The following is a 19,790-nucleotide window of genomic DNA, read 5'->3' on the forward strand; positions in this document are numbered from 1 at the left end:
CCTGCCCTCCCCAGTTAGAGGGGGAAATAAGGGAGGTACCAGGTCCAAACAGGTGCAAGACTACTAAGTAGTAGGCTAGGTACAGAGGGGACCACATATTCTGGCAGCCCTGGGGGTGAGGGAAGAGCATATGGGAGGTAGGACAAAAACGAAGGTGTAGGGAAGACAAATTGGTGATGGGAATCCCCCTTGATTTATTGTAAATATGTACCTAAAATATTATTGTCAACAATATGTAAGCCACTATGATCAAAATAAAAATTATATTAAAAAATGGAAGGTTTAATTTCTGACTTGCAGATGGTTTAGTTTTTCACTGTTTTCTTTTAAGGAAAGAGACAAGGAACTCTGGTGTCTCTTTCTTCATGGATAGGAACCCCATTCATGACCTTGTGTAAACCTGATTACTTCTCTAAGGTATCTTCAGATATCATCATAAGGATTAGGGCCCAACACATGAAATCTGGATAGATATATTAAGTTCATAATGAATGGGAACCAGATATTGCCTGTGGGGTATGTCATCAAATTCTTTATTATAAAAGTACTAAAAATAATTTTCTTTAATAAAATATTACAGAAATTTTACTCAACTACCATCTTGGATTTTGAATTTAGGTTATTTTCAGGGTTCAATTTCAGTTTAATTTAGGTTCAATTGAATGGCTACAGAGTTAGTACAGTGGGTATAGCACTTGCCTTGCATACATCTCACTCAGGTCTGATCCCTGATACAGTCATCCAAGGAGTAAGCCTTGAGTACAGCCAGGTGTGGCTTTCCCCCAAAGTACAAGAAAAATATATTCAATTTACTTGTCTGAAATATCCTGGAGTTAATCTATTTTGTTGAACTAACTTCTACTTCACCTTTGATACCTGTTTTCTCAGAAACTACAGGATAGTTGCCCCTTCCAAAGAGCTTCACAGTTCTATTTTCATTTGTTAAGAAGTTATTATCTATTTTTAAAAAAATTTAAGCTTCCTGGAAGCCATCATTTTCCTATTTCTAGTATATGGTAATGTAATATCTGCTACACAGTAGTTGCTCAGTTGTCAATTAAATTGTTGGATAATCCTGGGCAAGTTAAAAAGTTTTGTCTCTTTATCTGTCAAATAAAGATAACCATTTAATTTGACTAAAAGAATTCAGTAAAAACATGAAAGCACTATTTCTTTCATACCATGTCTCATCACTTAATACTTACCTATTTTCGCTTTCTCTGTGTGTCTGTCTGTGTCTGTGGATCATACTGAGATGATGGAGGTATTGTTCAGGAGTTATTTCTACTGAACACTGAGGAATTATTCCAAGTGGTATTCAGGGAACTATATGGGATGCTGGCAATCAAACTTGAGTGGGCTTCTTTGAAGGCAAACACCCTACTCACTCTACTATCACTCCAGCCCCAACTCATACTCTTTTAAAGCTTTCTACATGTAACATGCCTATGATTTATCTATCTGAAAAGGTTAAGCAAAGTATATGGGAAATTTCAAAAACGGATCTTTATTTCCAGAACTGCGGCTGTAATATTTTTAAATGCCAAGGTGGAAACAGCAAGACAACTGCTTTGTCCGAAGGTAACCTTTATCACGTTGGAAAAAAGAAGCAGTGGGTTTATCAGAGAATAAACTCTGTGTAAACGATCTCCATAGGACAGCATGAAGTTCTTTGATATACCTATATTCAACTAGGGAATAGCAAAGAGAGTAACAGTCATGCCCCTCCCCAGAAAATCAGGTCATATTACCTAATATCTAGAGCATACACATCAAGATAATGAGTTATAATATTTGAAATAATTTTTCATATCACAATGAGCATGGGGCATGGGAAGATGATATCAGGGTGCATTATTATTCTTAAACTTTGGGTTATTTACTTCACAAAGCTCCTCAAAAATTATGATGAAATTCACCTGTAGGTAGACATGCAAATAATTGAGATATGAATGTATTTTACTATTACAGAAGAGAAGATAAATAAATACTTGGTCAAAATATATTTTTCTTAAGCAATATGCATATGATATTAAAATGGCTGGCTAATCCTGAATTGACCTCATCCTCCCTCACTCTTTAATCTTTTGTAAAATACAGTAACTTTGAACTCTCTTGCTGTTTCTTCTGGCATTTACACCATATTTTAAACAATATGCAAATGTTGATATTTCTTGATTATTGATCTTAGACTTTTATTTGCTTCCTGTTACAACAGTTGACAATACTTCTCACTTACTGCCTTCCTCACTTACCACACTGCCATCATAAAAAGAAAAATGGGATCAATTTGGTTTACAACACTAGAAATTTCCAATGGGAAATTTCACACCTCGACAGCTATATACATCACATGTTGTCTTCCACTAAAGGATTCTTGATCATCCACTGACTCCATCCGCCATTCAACTCCTTTGCTAAACACCATTCTGTCATCAGAGTCTAAGGTTCAATTCCTCCCTCATCTTGCTAATGTATTCTAACATTTTTGTTCCCTGATAGGCAATATTCCCAGTCACTTCTCATGATGTCTCATGATGTCACTTCTCTAATGATGGTCTTCTGGAGGTTTATATAGTGTATCTATTTGTTTGCTTAGTTTTCTCTTTCCCAAACTCCTTTTCCTGCAAACACCCAATAGGTCCCTGAATGTTCCAATATTATAACACAGCAACTAGCTCATCACTCCCCCCGAAAATTTGTCTAGCCATTCATGCCTAATCCTATCTATTGCTGTGTGTTGTGTTCCCAGATCTTCTCCAGGTACTTAGCACCATAGCTACACCTTTAGACATACCAGTTCTGTTACCTAATGTCATCTTATCTGTGACCTTTACCCCATACTTTCCAGTAATATATTATATTGTTGTACCTTCCTAGAGGAAGAAATGTCAATGATAAATGTTTCCTCAATCCCTAAAAACTTTGCAATGCCTTTGTTATAAAAATAAGACTTGACTGACATGTCGTTCAGAATTAAAATTTTATCTTGAAAATATTTTTCCATCACAATTTTTACATTATTTATTCATTGCTTTTAAATCACTCACTTAAAGAAGCTTTATGCCCTTAATAGCATCAATGTACCTGAGTCCCCTTGGTCCCTGTCCTGTTGTTTCACATCTGTTTTTCTTTCTCCATTTAAGTTCTTTCCTTCTCCTCACGATAATCTGGGGCCAAGAGTGTTATAGACAATCCCCCAACTACTGTATTCTTTCATGCAGTTGTTCTGAATACCATATATAAGTGACATTACCTAAAGCTCAACTATGAACAACTTTGTAAATCTCAATCATTTAATTAAGACAACAACAGAGAATCAACTAGCAACAAATCATTTAGCAAACCTTCTGACAATGACTTGATGACCTCATTGTGAGATACATTAATTTTCACAAATTTTCTTATTACTTAAAAAATAATTCCAGTTCCACTATACACAAGAAATCTAAAATATACTATTTTGTGTCTTATAGGTTTTAGAATGGGTTGAGGACCTGGTAACAATGGTAGAGGGAATCTTTCACTGGTAGTGAGTTTGTTCTTGGAACAAATGTATAATGAGCAACTATGTAATAGCTGGTTTTTAAAGAAAATTATTTATAAAATGTAAATAAGAATCAAGAAAACTATGTTTAATTAAAATTCTTAGAGATTTTATTGGACAACCTTAGTTATTTCAAGTCCAGGCAGAATATGATTTTTTTAAATAGATTCAGAAATAATTAAGTTAGGAAGCAGCATTTTTTTTTTTTGGTTTTTTGGGCCACACTCGTTTGATGCTCAGGGGTAACTCCTGGCTAAGAGCTCAGAAATTGCCCCTGGCTTGGGGGGACCATATAGGATGCCAGGGGATCGAACTGCAGTCTTTCCTTGGCTAGCGCTTGCAAGGCAGACACCTTACCTCTAGCGTCACCTCACCGGCCCCAGGAAGCAGCATTAATAATCATTCCTTCTACTTAAAATGTCCTTGAGTCAAATAAAGTGATTTGAGCATTGTAGGATATAATGAAAATACTGGTTTGTATTGACTATACACCATATCATCATATCATTATTTAATGTTTTGGCTCTTTTTTCTTATTTCTCTAAAGAAATCAAGGTGTGCTATTACAGTTTTTAATAAACAGGAATGATTACTTACCTATTACTACTTATTCTATCTGTTACCTGACAAAAGTAATCCGAACTAACATGGGGAAGGGGGAAGAAAGAAGAAAAAGGACTGAATTTTTCCCTCCCCATTAAATTGTCGAGAAATGGCTGTAGCCTACACAGCCCAAGAAATGTACCTAGGGTTCGTTCTAATGAAACATATTTATAACCCAGGCCTTTATATTTGTAATTTAACAATTGAATTAGTTCCATTTAACTGGCAGCAGATGGTGTGTGATTATTGCCAGCCTAATAAAAAAAAAAGAAAAGAAAAGAAAAGAAAAGAAAAAAACCCTGTCAATACTTGTTAAATATGGATTAAGCCAAGGGTTACAGCAACTGCTTGGGTTTTCATTAATCCAGTTTGTTCAATTTGAATTTGGCAATTAAAATGCGTCAAAATCACCCAAATTACAAATGCATTAAACATCTTGGCACCCTGGCTTCAAAATGAAGGAGTTTGGGAGTGAATTCTTCTGGAAATAGAACTTATTTTTGCTATTTTAAATCGGAAATAGAATGGTCGGTGTGTAAACAGGCAGAAGCTCGCATATTTTAAACTTGATGATGCTGGGAAATGCGTGTCCTTCAAGCCGGCTCTGGGAGCTGCCAGGCAGACTTTCACTTGAAAGGGAGGCAGCGAGGGACTTGGTTTCCAGAAAACTCAGGCGGCAGATTGCATTTCTACCTCTCTTCCTTTTTTTTTTATTCTTAGTACGTTTTTGGTGCTGAGGGGGCCTGGAGCCTGCTCCAGGCAATTTGCTGCTGTGCTCTAGGACCAACCCCGGTGGTGGTCCGGGGAAGCACTTGAAATTTCCATCTTCATCTGACTCTTCAGAAATTGCCACCACACTCTTTCCAGTGTGGTTTTGGGGCCACACCCAAGAGGTGTGTTCTGGAGCCACATCATATCCTGAGCAACTCGGGTTGCTCAGGGATCACTTACTTCTGTTGGGGCCTCAAAAGTGTGGTGCAGGATTCGATCCCACATAGCTGTGTGCAAAACCAGTGTCTTAACCCTTGTACTATTTCTCAAACACTGGGAACCACAATTTTTTTTAGTACTATTTTATTTAAACACCTTGGTTACAAACATGATTGTGGTTGGGTTTCAGTCATATAAGAGGACAACCCCCATCACCAGTGCAACATTCCCACAATTTTTACGAACAACAAGGTAAACCTATAAACAAATCAAACTGAGAAAGTGACACTTATGACTTGGGTTCCCTTAACATTTAAAAAAATGATAGCCTTAGATGATAGCATTATCATAGTTTTCAAATTTCATGCCTATTTATTTTTGTTTGTTGGTTTTTGGTTTTTGGGTCACACCAGGAAGTGCTCAAGGGTTACTCCTGGCTCTACACTCAGAAATCGCTCCTGGCAGCCTCGGGGAAACCATATGGGATGCTGGGATTCGAACCACCATCCTTCTGCATGCAAGGCAAATGCGCTACCTCCATGTTATCTCTTTCATGTCTCAATGTACAGTTACTGCACATGAATGCCACCAAATTACCCATGACCTTTTACCCACAAAGTCCAGAGCATGCATGTCACCATGTCTGATGTTTTGGGTTGTCTGACATGTCTGGGTTTTTTTTTTTTTTAAATGAAAGTTGAAGGACTTCAGATTTGCATGTGTGTGCTAAATTATCATTGATCTTTGTGATACTTGCAGAGGCATTGCTGCTGGACACCTGGTCCATGTGTTGGTCTCTACCAAAGACTACATTTCCCTTCAGGGTTGAATGACTCCTGTTTTTGGTTTCTCAGAACTCATCACTCAGTTTTCCTTGCAACCCACTTAGATGCCTCTTTTTTGTGTGTAGAAAAATCTGTTTTTGCATTGATTTTCTGGTTTTATTTTCTACCTAAATAATTACAAATATTTTGCTTTCACTGTAGGCACTAGAGCTAGCATCTATGGGCCATTTGATCTTATCATGAGATAGTTTATTCCTCTTCCCAATTCTGCTTGGTTTGCTTGCCTTAAACATCTTGCAGCAAGCTTGTATGATTCCTGCTTTCCTACTTCAAACCCAAACCATACACATGATTTGTAGGGAAGCTGTGCTGTTAAATCCTTCATTAGGTGTTTGTGAATCCATGACTAGTCCCCAGAATGAGAAATTACTTCCCATCCCCTTGTCCCCTTTTGGGGGGAGATCTTGGTAATATTTATCTGCAGCAATAATAATTCACACAGACAAGAAGGTTAGAGAGAGAGAGAGAGAGAGAGAGAGAGAGAGAGAGAGAGAGAGAGAGAGAGAGAGAGAGAGAGAGAGAGAGAGAGAGAGAGAGAGTCCTTGCAGCCTGCTCCCATCTCTCGCAAAAGACCCCCTTTTCCCTGTCCATCAAACTATTTATTGCCAACTCCACAGCGCCCCCACCTGGAAGGTCTAGGTGGGGCAATAGCCACAGAACAATCCTAAGGAAATATTTTTATATACAACAATTCCAAGAATAATCTTATGGAAATATTTTCATATACTACAATGATTTCCCTCCCTGATTTTGGAGTTTATTCAACTATGATCCAAGAAGTCTGAATGTATCTGGGCCATTAAATGGCTAAGGCAGAAGTGAAAGAAAGAAAGAAAGAAAGAAAGAAAGAAAGAAAGAAAGAAAGAAAGAAAGAGAAAGAATGAAAGTAAGAAAGAAGAAAGAAAGAAAGAAAGAAAGAAAGAAAGAAAGAAAGAAAAGAAAGGAAAAGAATGGGAAAAAGTGAAGAATTCCAGACATGTCTTTGTTTAACCTTGAAAGTAGGAAAAAATCATGGTTATAATTCAGTTGGACAACTTCCTATTTTCTCTCAAACTTTTCAAGCCCCTGCTCTTTAGAATTTTGTAATAACCATGTATGGCTTCTTTCTCCCACTCCCACTTCTGCAGTCTTGCCAGAGAACAAAGGGGAAAGGTCAAGCACAAGAGCAAATGTCAAGGAAGTATGTATACCAAAGATTTAATTATAGCATTTGGCATATTCCATGTCAGATTTATTTATCTCGCTTCTACCTTTAAGCCTGCAATTTCAGGTTTTCCATATGTCATATGGAGGGAAAAGAGTTTTAGTCATTTGTGAGATAACCCCAAATAGCACAATGCAAGCTCCATGTTACTTTTATTTCTAAGTCTAAACACATATGGATATACAGCTGACATGTTTTCTTATTTAGAATTTCCCATTTTCTGATCTTGTCACCTTCTCATAGAGTGGCTACTGTTGTTCTGATGCTACCAAATTGCCACCTTCTGACTTCAATCTTTCTGTATGCCTTGGTTTCTCATTCTTTCTTTTTGAAACCTTTGCTATCTGATGCCTCTGTTCTCAAATATTTTTAGCCACTAGCTTCCAAAATTCTAACCACAAAAGCTGTTCATAAGACAAAGCTGAACTAACTGTTTTCCATGACAAGAGAGTGTGCCATTCTGCAAAGCTTTGACAGAGAACCATAACTCTGACTAAGGACAGGGATTACATGGCAATGGTATAACTGAAATGGGTGAAAAATGATAATCAACATTAGGGCAAAGATATCGAAAAGAAAATTCAATGAGATTTTGGGTTCTTAGCAGACTTGCGGGCAGTTCAGGAGTCAAGAAAGGCTCATGATTAGTAAAGAAAGAAGAGCCCAATTCAAGTAGACGGTTTGGTGTGAGTTGAATTTTTTTAAAATTTTTTTTATTTTTAATTATGAGAACAAGGATGCAAAGAAAGAGGACAAGGTAAAGTTACAGTGGAAGGACAATCACCCATAACATAAGTCTCAGAAATCCCCTTGCTGATATCTTAACTTTGAAATTTCAGCCAAAGAACATTAAGATAAATAAGACAGAATCTATGTAATTACTTTGTCCCTCAAGTCCCCAGATTGTAACACATTATAATATTTCTTAACAGCACACACGGCAATCTAAAGCCATAAAACTTATGTAACTCCTTAAATATTACAGGCATAGTATTTTTTTACATTCCATATACAGGCATATTAGCTTAAGTTAACCTCAAATTTTAAGTGGGTTCTTTTTAAGGATTAGATTCAAAGGAGCACGGTAAACATGGTGTTAGAGTGGCAATTGTTGTTTGCATAGGCCCACGTGAGTTGGATTTTAATATCCAGACTGAATGTCGTTGTTGGTAAGTGTTGTCTCACTTACATGTACCTTTGAAAAACAAAATGCCCAAACTGCATTTTCCTGACATCCTCATCATGAAGAATAATGATGGTTTTCTATCCAGAGACGGTGGCTCTAGGGAAGTTTGACAGTGCTCGTTTCTGACTTATATAATATCAAGTTTTGATCTTGAATGTGGAACAAGTATTTTTTTTCTTTAGCCTACTGATGTTTTTTGTTTGTTTGTTGTTTGGGAGGCCACACCTGGCAACACTCAGAGGTTACTCCTGGCAGATTCTGGGGACCATATGGGATGCTGGAGATTGAACCTAGGCCTGTCCTGGGTTAGCCATATGCAAGGTAAGTGCCCTACTACTGTACTATCACTCCGGCCCCAAGACTACTGATGTTTTATTTCTAATGCTCTTTGTAATACAATCCCACATTAGCACAATTATTCCCTTTGAGTTGAGTTTCATTTCTTTGGGGGAGTGGCAATTACTTCCAAGTTGGACTGAAACTCTTAGATGAAAATTTTATAGAATATTAAAAATGTGTTTTCTTTTCAGAGAAAAATTTGGAAGCTGAACCACAGGATTAATTTTTGTAAATGTATAGACAATGTCTTCTTTAAGATAAGAATTAAATTAGGATCCAGATAATTATCCATTCTCAATAGCTTCTATTATTTGAGATTATTTAGTCATCCAGAAGTTTCTCCTCTAAGCCACTTAAAGTGAGGTCAAAACAGAATCAGGTGATACAGCCATTTTTAATTTACCTATTTTTAACTTTGACCAAACATTTGAGAATTGCTTTAAAATTTTTTCAAACAAGCACCAAATTATAAACAACTACAGTTGCATTACAGTTATTTACCCCATCTAACTTTAGTCAACATTAGAAATTATCAAAAGCCTAACTGAAAACCAGGACAATTTTTATTCTTTATGGTTCAGATACAATATTTTCCTAAATTGGTATCAAACTCTGTCAAATCAGGGTCCTGTATTTTATTATTTATGAGTTGCAAGAATTATTTTCTGTAATGCACCAAGGAACTACTGATTAAATTTCACCTGTGTTGCCAAGCTAGTAGATGAAAGGCCATGATAGTACACTAAAAATTAATAGAAAATGCAAGGTTTTTTTTATGCAGAGCCACATTAAAGCACCCATTAGCTTCAGGACCATAGAAGAAAAAACGGTCTAGAATGTCTTCCTGGAGTCTTCATAATACCTGAAAGATATAAATTTAGTTTAGGTATCAATTTTGTCACTGCCATTTACCAAATGGAAGCAAAGATAACCTTATTGGTGAGTGGAAGACAGACTTACATAGATTGAATAGAAATTTAAAAATATAGATGTATCCATTTTAATTAAATGATTTTACAAGTGTTACTAATTCTGAATTCTCAGATCAGAATGGTTTTTTTTTTTCATTAAGAGTTATACTCTAGGGAAGGTTAAAGAAAATTCAATTAAGATAGACAAATTTTGATATTATGTTCAAATATTGTATTTTAAGAACATTTGAAAGTATCATTAATTTGGGAGACTGTGAGGTACTTTTCATGTGTTATATTTCTGGTTTGACCAGTTGTCATAGTTTTTGTACGTCGTGTCATATCCGTTACTCAATTAAGGTAAATAATTTTAGCAGTGTGCAGGTCCTAAGACCTCTCTTGGGCTCTATGTCTTGTTACTTAGGCTGGTGATGTAGCACATGGGCCCACCATGGCTCTACTGAGCTGTGCTTAGAATGGAGGGGTATTGTATCAGGGATTGAATTTTCCATCTTACCTTGAGTTACTTCCCTAGCCTCTCAATGTATGATTTTATAAACTAATGACGAATCTATGTAAAGCCAAGGATTACTGAGATCTATGCAAAGTGCTTGCTATTAAAACTACAACTTACTGCCTTCTGTAAAAATTTTATAAGCTTAAATTGCCTCAAAAACTATTACTATATTGCAAAACTTTTTGGGGGTTAAAAACTATTAAGTAAAAAAGGGGGGACAAAGTGGTGGCGCTAGAAGTAAGGCATTTGCCTCACAAACGCTAGCCTAGGGTGGACCGCAGTTTGATTCCCTGGCGTCTCATATGGTCCCCCAAGCCAGGGGCAATTTCTAAGTGCATAGCCAGGAGTAACCCCTGAGTATCACCGGGTATGCCCCTCCCCAATAAAAACCTATTAAATAATGTAAAATTTCTAAGTAATCTTTTAAAGAACATATGGCTTAATCAGATTTGAGAGGCTGGGATGTGACTCAGTGGTAGAAGGTTCAGTGGTAGAAAGTTTTAGACTTTTCTTTTCTTTTCTTTTCTTTTTGTTTTTTGGGCCACACCCGGTGACGTTCAGGGGTTACTCCTGGCTATGCACTCAGAAATTGCTCCTGGCTCGGGGGACCATATAGAAGGCTGGAGGATCAAACCACGGTCTCTCCTAGGCTAGTGCGTGCAAGTGCAAGGCAAATGCCTGACAAACACCGCTTCGGCCCCATGGGGTCTTGGAATTCATCTCTCCAAAATGCAAGAAAGAAAAGACATTTGGAGGGTAGAGTGAAGCAAATTTAGGTGACTGTTGAGTGGAAGTTTCAACAGAATGTTATGTGATATCACCTGAGCCTTTATGTGTGGAGAGGAGTATGGGGAAAGAGACCAAGATTCCTTCCTTCTCCCGTGAACCCTATTTGTTCTGCACAATTTCTTGTCATAAGAGAGACAAGGGTAGAGACAGGATGTTCCAGGGGCCAGGAAGAGGCTACTTAAAAGTCTGAATTAGTCTTTCAAGAGATGCGGCCTTTTCCCTTCTCTGCTATTTCCCAGTCTGAGGCAGCTGAAGAAATCACTTTTTCCTGCACTAGCGCCTGTTGCTGCATAGGGCCCTGACTCAGGACCTTCATGAAATTTAGATCCATCTTGTGGGCTTTTAAGGGGAGGCACTTGAGTCAGGTGTGTGGTGCTGAGGAAAGTTATCTCTTTGGTAAGAAAAAAAAATCTCAAACTATAGAGAACCTGGGTGTGAGGTGGCAGCAGCAAGTCGACTGTGTCCTTAGAGACTTTGTGAGGAGAAATCCCAACTTTTGCTGGAAGTCTACCTTCTCTCACAAACTCTTCCTTTCTGCCTTTTTAGCTCCCCACAGAGTTGTATCTCTTTTACGGCAGAAACAATAATAACAGACATCCACCCCACAGTGGGGAAAGCAATAGCAGCAGTTAGGAGATCATACAATTTTGATAACTATAGAGTCTCTTGGTGGCACTTCTTCACCTAGAAATGCCATCTTCTCAATAGATGCCAGGTCCCTTTTGCAGTTTCTAAAGGCAAAAGTTATATGTTGAATTTGGGGGAACATAGCTCTTATACCACCAACTCTTTCAAAGGTAGGGTCCTTAGCTCAGTCTAAACAGGCAAACATCGAGACTTTATAAACTAATATCGTTTCTGGAAAGTTCTTAGTGAAATAGTCTTAGATTCTTGCCATTCAAATTCTGTTTTTTTTTTCTCTTTCTCTGAGGTGTTAGAGGCCACTTCCTGAAGCTTTAGCTTCTGGATTTTTATTCATCATCCCCCACTCCCAAATTAATCCTTTACTTTTCACTTCCTCTTAGAAGATCTAGATAACCAGTGGTCCTTAGAGACTTGTGGGAAAGGGAAGTGTCACACACACTATGGAAGGTCAGATGGACACCACCATGGTGTGTGGGCTCACAAGTTTCCAAAGTTTTAAGGAGATGGCAGGTTCTCCCAGGGACAATTATTGGGGTGTTTGAAATTTCAAAGAAGACAGAGGAAGCATGAACACCCCCAAGTCTAGGGATCAATTCAAGAATTAATAGTGGGTGGTTAAGATTTATGACAATAAGTACTAATACTAATAATACTAATAGCTAATATTTATGACAATATAAGGAAATAATCCAAGATTAGCAAAAGGAAAGAGGTCACCCAATTAAGTATGGGAGAATCTATGGGACTTTGAGGCTCTTTCCCCAAAGAGACAGATTTTAGCACAAATGTTGTGACAATATAGATAGAAGGGCACAATTTTACCCCTCCCCACAATAGTTTCTAAGAAACCCAGTGCTCGGTCTTCTTCTTCCCATGGCCAGGCAAAGGCAGATAATTCAGCTAAGCAATTTCTGTCTGGAATGTAACAAAATTTAGAAAACAAGAGTTCAACATACTTTGTTTACTTTCTGGTTGTATTTTGGCCTCACCTAGAAGTGCTCAGGGCTTACTTTTATGTCTTGGCTCACCTTTAATTCTAGGATCAAACTGGTATTGGCCACATTCAAGGCAAGTGCCCTAATCCCTAGTCTATCTCTCTTCCCATTGCATTTTTGCTTGTACATGAGTTCAGGCATAGCCACATCAGATATATGCTTCACGTCAGATAGGGTTGTATGTGCCTCTAAAATGGGGTGTCCCTAAAACCTACATTGTAAGCATGCCTTTGTAAGAATAGCATTCAATATTGTGACATTACCTCTTGTTTGCTTAGATGCAAATCAGAAAAACAAAGCCCAGTCTTTGAAAGAATTGCAAACTAACTTTACATTGGCACAGATTCCTTTATCATTGGCATCTTGCTATGACCTGTTTCTTTGTCCTTTGCAGAAGGTGGATGAGTTGGGGAAACTAATGGAGAAATATTGGCAGCATAATTAGATCATGACTTTAACAGCTGTTCTTCCAGATGTAGTTGGAAGAAATACTGACACAAATCAACTGAGCCTCTGTTTGACTGCCAGTTGGGAAAGAGTATCCATTTTTCCTGTTCCAATAAACAAGAACATTATAAAACTGTATTTTATATTAAGGCAGGTCACAACATACTTTCACTTATGACTTGTGCTTCAGATCAACTCTGAATCAGTATTGACTTCAGTTGGCTGGAGCGGCTGCTTGGACAATATGCTCAGCCTTAGAGACATGGCATTGTTCTATGGCCTATAAACTTGGATTCATTTTGATGGAACCTTTTTTTAATAGAATTTGGGTGACAAACCTGTCTGGGTAGAGTTATGACATCTTTATGGCACTTCTGGGAATGATGCTAATTCTCTAAGGGAGAGACAACTTGTACTTTGTACCTTATGCTGCTGAGAAAGTTGTGCACAGTTTGGTTGGTCAATCTATTTGAAATTCGGAAGCAAGGTATATACAAAAGTCTATGTAGTACCTAAAACCAGGGAAAGTTCTTGAATTTGTAATTTGCACTAGTCAGAATCTGTGGAAGATGAGGTCATGTACGATTCTGGAAAAGAGAATCACATTATCAGTGCCTAATATTTTGCATTAAAGCCAACAAGGCATCTATCCTTCTTTCACAAAAGATCTATTGGATACAGAGACTAACACTCTGACTATAAGACACTCATGATGGCACAACTTGAGCTGCTCAAAATCAACCAAACCATATAGTTGAGTGTGCCAAGCAACATATTGTCAGAGGAAGTAGTATATGCAAGTCCAAGATCAATCAAGTCCAAGAGTGTCTAGTCATTTTCAGAAGGAGGTGATTCATTCTCCTTGGGCATCTGTTTTTACTGTTTTGTTAGACCTGAAAGTTGAGAATCATTCCATTTAAAGCTTTCCTTTTTAATCCTCTGCTTTTGTACTGAATGTCTTTAATATCTAAAAAAAAAAAAAAAGCTTTCCATTACAGTTAAATCTATGAAACTTATTGAAGCTAGTTCAGTAAACTAATATTTTATTTTTGTGTGTGTTTGTGTTGAGTGAAGAATTTGAAGTGTATTTATTTGTTAGTATCTATTGGAGGCAAATTGTCAGTGTCTATTATCTCAACACTTTATAATTTGATGTTTTCATGGTAAATAAATATTTAGTTTTTTTAAGTTTAAAATCAGTATTAATTTTTGTCTCTAAATTCAGTATTAATTTTGTCTCTATCAATACAAAAAGAATATTCCATTCTCTTACTTACAATATTTGCTATTAACTTATTTGTTTGATATTGTTGCTTATAAATTCATTGTTAGAATAAATAATCATTCTTGTAGGTATTATGTTTTGCTGTTAATTTTCAGAACTTCATTTTTCTTTGGAATTTTCAGTTGAACTACAAATCTAATATTTTTTGTGGGCCACACTTGGCACTTTTGGGGCCTTATTTCTGGCTCCCTGCTCAGGGATGACATTTTACAGAGCTTGGGGGAACATACAGGGTGTCAGTAATTGCATCTGGTTGTCTAAATGCAATGCAAACACCTTACCCACTGTCCTATTGCTCCAACCATCTGATTATGTATTTTCAAAACTGTATCCTTTATCCTGATAGTACCATGCATATACTTTAACTCTTTGAGCTTTATCTTTGATTCTGGTTTATTTATTTAAATTGTGGCCATAACCAGAAATGTCCTGGACTAACTCCTAGGTTCTACGCTCAAAGATTACTCCTCCTGGAGCTAAGGAGACCATGTGTGGTGCTGGGGATCAAACCCAGTCATTTGTGTTTGATCAAACCTAATCATTTGGGCATGCAAGATATGTGCTCTATCTATTATTTATCTGGCTTAATTTTTAAATAGAAAATGTAATTCTTTTATTGCTAAAATTAGAAGTAGTATAAGTATGCATTTTGTTAATGTCCTATACTAACTTCCCAGGTTGTCAATTTTAAGTCTAGAATATTGGCTTATTTCTCACTGTATCTCTTCTATCGTCCTGTCCCTGTCCTGTGTAGAATAGAAAAAGTAAATTTTTAGTCATTTTAAAAGATAAAACCGTGTGTTTACTATAAATGAGTTTGGTTGGCCAGTTTAGAATATTTTGCCTTTTCAATGTCTCACACATAAAAAATAATTGGCAATGTAATTCAGCTCAAGTTATTTTTTTCATCATTATTTTTTATCTTGTGTTTGGATCCAGGCTCCATAATTTAATAGTACTGAGATCTTGAACAACTGAAACATAATTTATAATGTGTATATCTGTGACAATGCAAGAGAATATTCTGGACACAATGACACAGTATGAACAAACATCAAGTTTGATCACAGAACTCTGAGATGCATACCACTTTTTTTCTTCCCTTAATAAATCATACAGAAAAACACTTATTTGGTATCATTACCAGTATTTTTCCCCTTTGGTTTATTCAGAGAAAATAATAAACAATTATTTGGAAAAACCACTTTTGTCTTTTGGCAACAAACTGTAAATTTGTCTTCTGAAGTATAAAACTGATTTTCTTTGGGTGCCCTATCCCAGATCATATCTTGTCTAAATGATGGATAGTACTTGAAACAGTAAAATATCATTTTTAGTAGGTAGTAACAGTTAATGAAGGAGTTTCCTGGCAGAAACTAGATGATAAACAGTTACATTGCAACAAAATACAGGACTATATTTTTTCTAAATAGAAAACAGTGAACATATAAAATGTTATGGACTCCGAATTCAGTATCAGGATACAAAACTGAAGTGGTTCTATGTTTGCATGCTTTTGGACACTTTTTCTTTTTATACTCTCTCCTCTCTCCCTCTCTCTTTTTTTCTATTCTTTATCTGGAATGAGTTTTGATATAATGCAGTCATTTATTTGGCATGGAATGGTGATGAAATGCACTCTACCCCAAATGTGCAGTTTCAAACAAGAATTAGAAAAGCATCACCAAATACAATAATCATGTATCTTTTGATAAAAGGCATTTTAGATTGTGCATTTGCATCACCTCGGATTAGGTAGGGCTATCAAAGTAGCTCAGATTTGGCATGAAGACATGGCATGTCTAGAGAGCATGAGCATGTGAATTCAACACCATTATGGCTGAGAGCAGAAGGGCCAGGAATTCTGGAGGTTATCTGGGTTTGTGACCTCTGTCTGCTAAAAAATTTGGAGGACTGATCCAGAAGGAAGCCTGTAGGAATGCATTTGTGTTTTCACAGGTCCTATCAGCTGGCAGAAAGGACAAGAAGACATGGGTAGCAGACATACTTGGGTTGAACATGGGTTAAGTCTTTTCCTACAATAGTGACTGTATGGAATGTGAGGATTGAGAGCTAAAAGACTGAATTTAGGTTCTGAACTTGGACAGTGGGATCCAAGGTTGGACAGGGCAGAGAAAGAAAGATAGATCTAGGTTTCCTATAAAATAATGGCTCAAGTAGGCATGCCCTTTAAGCTGTGTGTGGACATGGCACACATATGTGGATGCTTGAGAAGAAGCGCATGATCAGGACTTTATGTATTTGGGAGACTCTGATTAACAACACACATCTAAAAACCTGAGTAAAGAGGATGTGTAGAAAAAAACGACACTGAAAGAGAAGAACTGCTAGAACCACAAAGAAAGACTTCATCATAAGCTCCATTCCTTGATCTGTACAGACACCAAGATCTCTAGATACAGAGGTCTGATCTTACCATACATGATGAAGCAGAAGTCTTCCATACACCACAAAAGCACAGAGGGGAGAGTAAATGATCATGCAAAGAGTCTATAGTTAATCCCATGACAGTATACTTCAGGGCTGGAGAAACCCTGAATCTCCTAGGTCAAGGGAATTCCCTCTATAATATCCCCAATAGTTACTGTGCCTATGCGGGGGGGGGGGATAAAAAAGCACAAAGTAATCATTTTATCCATATATATTTATTTATTGATTTATTTTTTGACTTCTTTATTTTGGTTTAGATATTGAAGTTGGTGTCTCCAATTTTGTTTTATTTTTATCTTATCTTTCTCTTTCTTTTTGCACTCCGGCATGGTTTGATTTCAGGACCGAGACTATTTTGTGGTGCTTGTCTTTATTACTGTAGGGCTCACTGGATATTTATTTTGTTATTTCTTTCTGTATTGTTGTGGTGTTTCAATTACCTTTTTTATGTCCTCTCTCAAACTGAGGTTGAAAGCCTGTAGTCTAGAAGGACTCCGCCCATTTTTAGCTTATTTGATTTTTCTTTACTTTTTAAATTTTTTTATTTATTGTTTTCTACCCCATTCTATTACTTTTCTTTTCTTCAAACAGAAACACATAACTCGAATTATTGAGCTCCATCTCTCAAATAGAGGGGGAAAGAAGGGAGGTTACCAGGACCAAACAGATATATGATCACTAATAGTAAGCTAGAAAAAGAGGGGACCACCTACTCTAGCAGCCCCGGGGGTGATGGTGGGGGATATGCTCGCTGCATGGAAGGGACAGGGGCATGCGGGGCGAGGACAAATTTGGTGATGGTTATCCCCTGATTCAATGTTATTATGTACCTAAAATACTACTGTGAAAGATATGTAATCCAATATGATCAAAATAAAAATAAAAAAAATGTAACCTAGGGGCCGGCGAGGTGGCGCTAGGGGTAAGATGTTTGCCTTGCAAGTGCTAGCCAAGGAAAGGACCACAGTTCGATCCCCCTGCGTCCCATATGGTCCCATCAAGCCAGGGCAATTTCTGAGCGCATAGCCTGGACTGTAACCCCTGAGCATCAAACGGGTGTGGCCGAAAAAACAAACAAAAAAAAATGTAACCTAAACATAGGAAAGTAATAAGGTGGAACAATGATACCATCAACATCTAAGTGACAAAGCAAGAAAAGCAGACAAGGTATCCATATCCATTTAGAATGTGGAGGGATAAGAAGAAGTATGTCTTTCCAAATGAGTCACAGAACAATGAAATGTTAGAGTATCTGATGGGGGAAATGATATAATTCCATTGTTGAATCCTACATGCCTTCACTGAGCACACACACACACACACACACACACACACACACACACACACACACACACACATATATATGCATGTATATCTGTTGGGTCTTACTAGAATTATCTGCCTCAGGAATCATTTGTTATAGTTGCTATTCTTACCATCATTTTCTCTAAATGTGCAGATATATTCTTTGCCCAAGATCCTTTTTATTATGCTGTTTTTACTTTAAGTCTCATAGGAGGCTTTGGCCTCTTGTAGTTATATTTTAGAAATTCCAAAAGCAGTTGGGAAAGCTTTTTAGCATGCCATTCAGAAATCATATGTAGCATAATTTTTTGAATACTAAACCATACATAATTTCTGTATTAACTTTTATAGCATTTTATTATTTTATAAACTGAATTTGTTAGAATATGCACTCTGACTTTTAGTATATTGTTCATTCTGAATATGTATCCAGGAAGCATGTATTTAACCTGTAAAAGCAAATTAAATAAAATTAGTAGAAGACAGTATGTTACAGACTAAAAGCACAGAGGTAGGCAGTAGAATATTTGAATTCTAATTCCTACTACCAAGCTACTCTATTTTGAACTTTCTTGAGTTCATTTCTAATGATTTGTAAAACAGTGATCTTGATTTGTCTAAATAAGCAATGAGAAGATTTATTCAATAGCAAAAACTAAGCATTTCATTCTCATGGAATTCTTTTTTTTAAAAAAGTAATATCTTTATTTAAACACCCGTGATTACAAACATGATCGTGATTGGGTTTCAGTTATGAAAAAGAACAACCCCTCCTTTACCAGTGCAACCTTCCTATCACCAATGCCCCCCTTCTTCCTCTTCTCCCACCCCTGCCTGTTTTCAACACAGGCTTTCTACTTCCTTACTCACTGCCTCATGTAATTCTAATAGTTGAAACTACACAATAATCCTTAGTAGTCATGAGAAAGTTGTAGAGCACACGAATAGGATGAAGTAAATACAGGATTTCATACTGAACATTGGCATGCTATGTTTAAATTTCCTTCAGTTCTCTGCCCCTCCCCTTGATGTCCCTGCCCTTAATTTTTCTTTTTCTTTCTTTCTGGAGATAGCATGGTCATAAAGGCTTATACTGTTTAAAGCTGGTATATGTAGGGCAATAAAAGATCTGTGTTCACTTCAATATAGGAGTGGAAAAGTTGCTTGAGTTAAATATTTCCCAAGAACACTCCTCTGAGAGAATAAACATTCTGCCCTGGGTGTCATTTTTTAATTTACAGATCCTTACCGGGAGTACCTATTCGCAAGAGGCAAGACTGGAAATCAGAGAAAAGAGAAAATGAAAAGAATGTGTCTGATTGTGAACCCAATGACTACAATGGCTTGATCTGTAAGAGAAACTCAAATCAAGTTTTACTGCTGGCCAGAATGTGGGCATTCCCAAAGGAGGAATTTTGGGGTTTCCTTTGGATTTCTTGTGTTCTCATCTCTGTCCAGGCCCAGCAAGGAACAGAAGTCTTTTTGTGTAGCAATGGGGTCTCCTTGCCTCCTGACAATGTATGTGACTTCACAGACCAATGTGGGGACCAGAGTGATGAGCAGCAATGTAAGTGCTTACTTCCTTTCACGAATTTCCCTTTCCCAGATCAGGGACAGAGGAGCAGTCTAGGGATTTGATACTCCATCCCTTGACTTGCATATTTATAGATCTTAAATCTAAATAAAATATAAATATATACTTGTAAAACACAAAAGTCACTCTGATAATAAAACTATTGTTTTTAATTGTGTGTGTGTGTGTGTGTGTGTGTGTGTGTGTGTGTGTGTGTG

At 37.0% G+C, this 19,790-nt stretch overlaps 1 protein-coding gene across 1 annotated transcript in view; it reads left to right on the forward strand.

Annotated features, from left to right (window-relative positions):
- Window positions 1-4,259: 4,259 nt before the first annotated feature.
- Window positions 4,260-19,790, forward strand: part of MALRD1 (MAM and LDL receptor class A domain containing 1) — a 516,995-nt gene continuing 501,464 nt past the window's right edge. The window contains exons 1-2 of the mRNA XM_049777533.1: window positions 4,260-4,297; window positions 19,241-19,566. Coding sequence (XP_049633490.1) covers window positions 4,260-4,297; window positions 19,241-19,566 — 364 coding nt within the window. The remainder of the gene's footprint in view (window positions 4,298-19,240; window positions 19,567-19,790) is intronic.

Source organism: Suncus etruscus, chromosome 7 (assembly GCF_024139225.1).
Source record: "Suncus etruscus isolate mSunEtr1 chromosome 7, mSunEtr1.pri.cur, whole genome shotgun sequence".
Classification (NCBI taxonomy): domain Eukaryota; kingdom Metazoa; phylum Chordata; class Mammalia; order Eulipotyphla; family Soricidae; genus Suncus; species Suncus etruscus.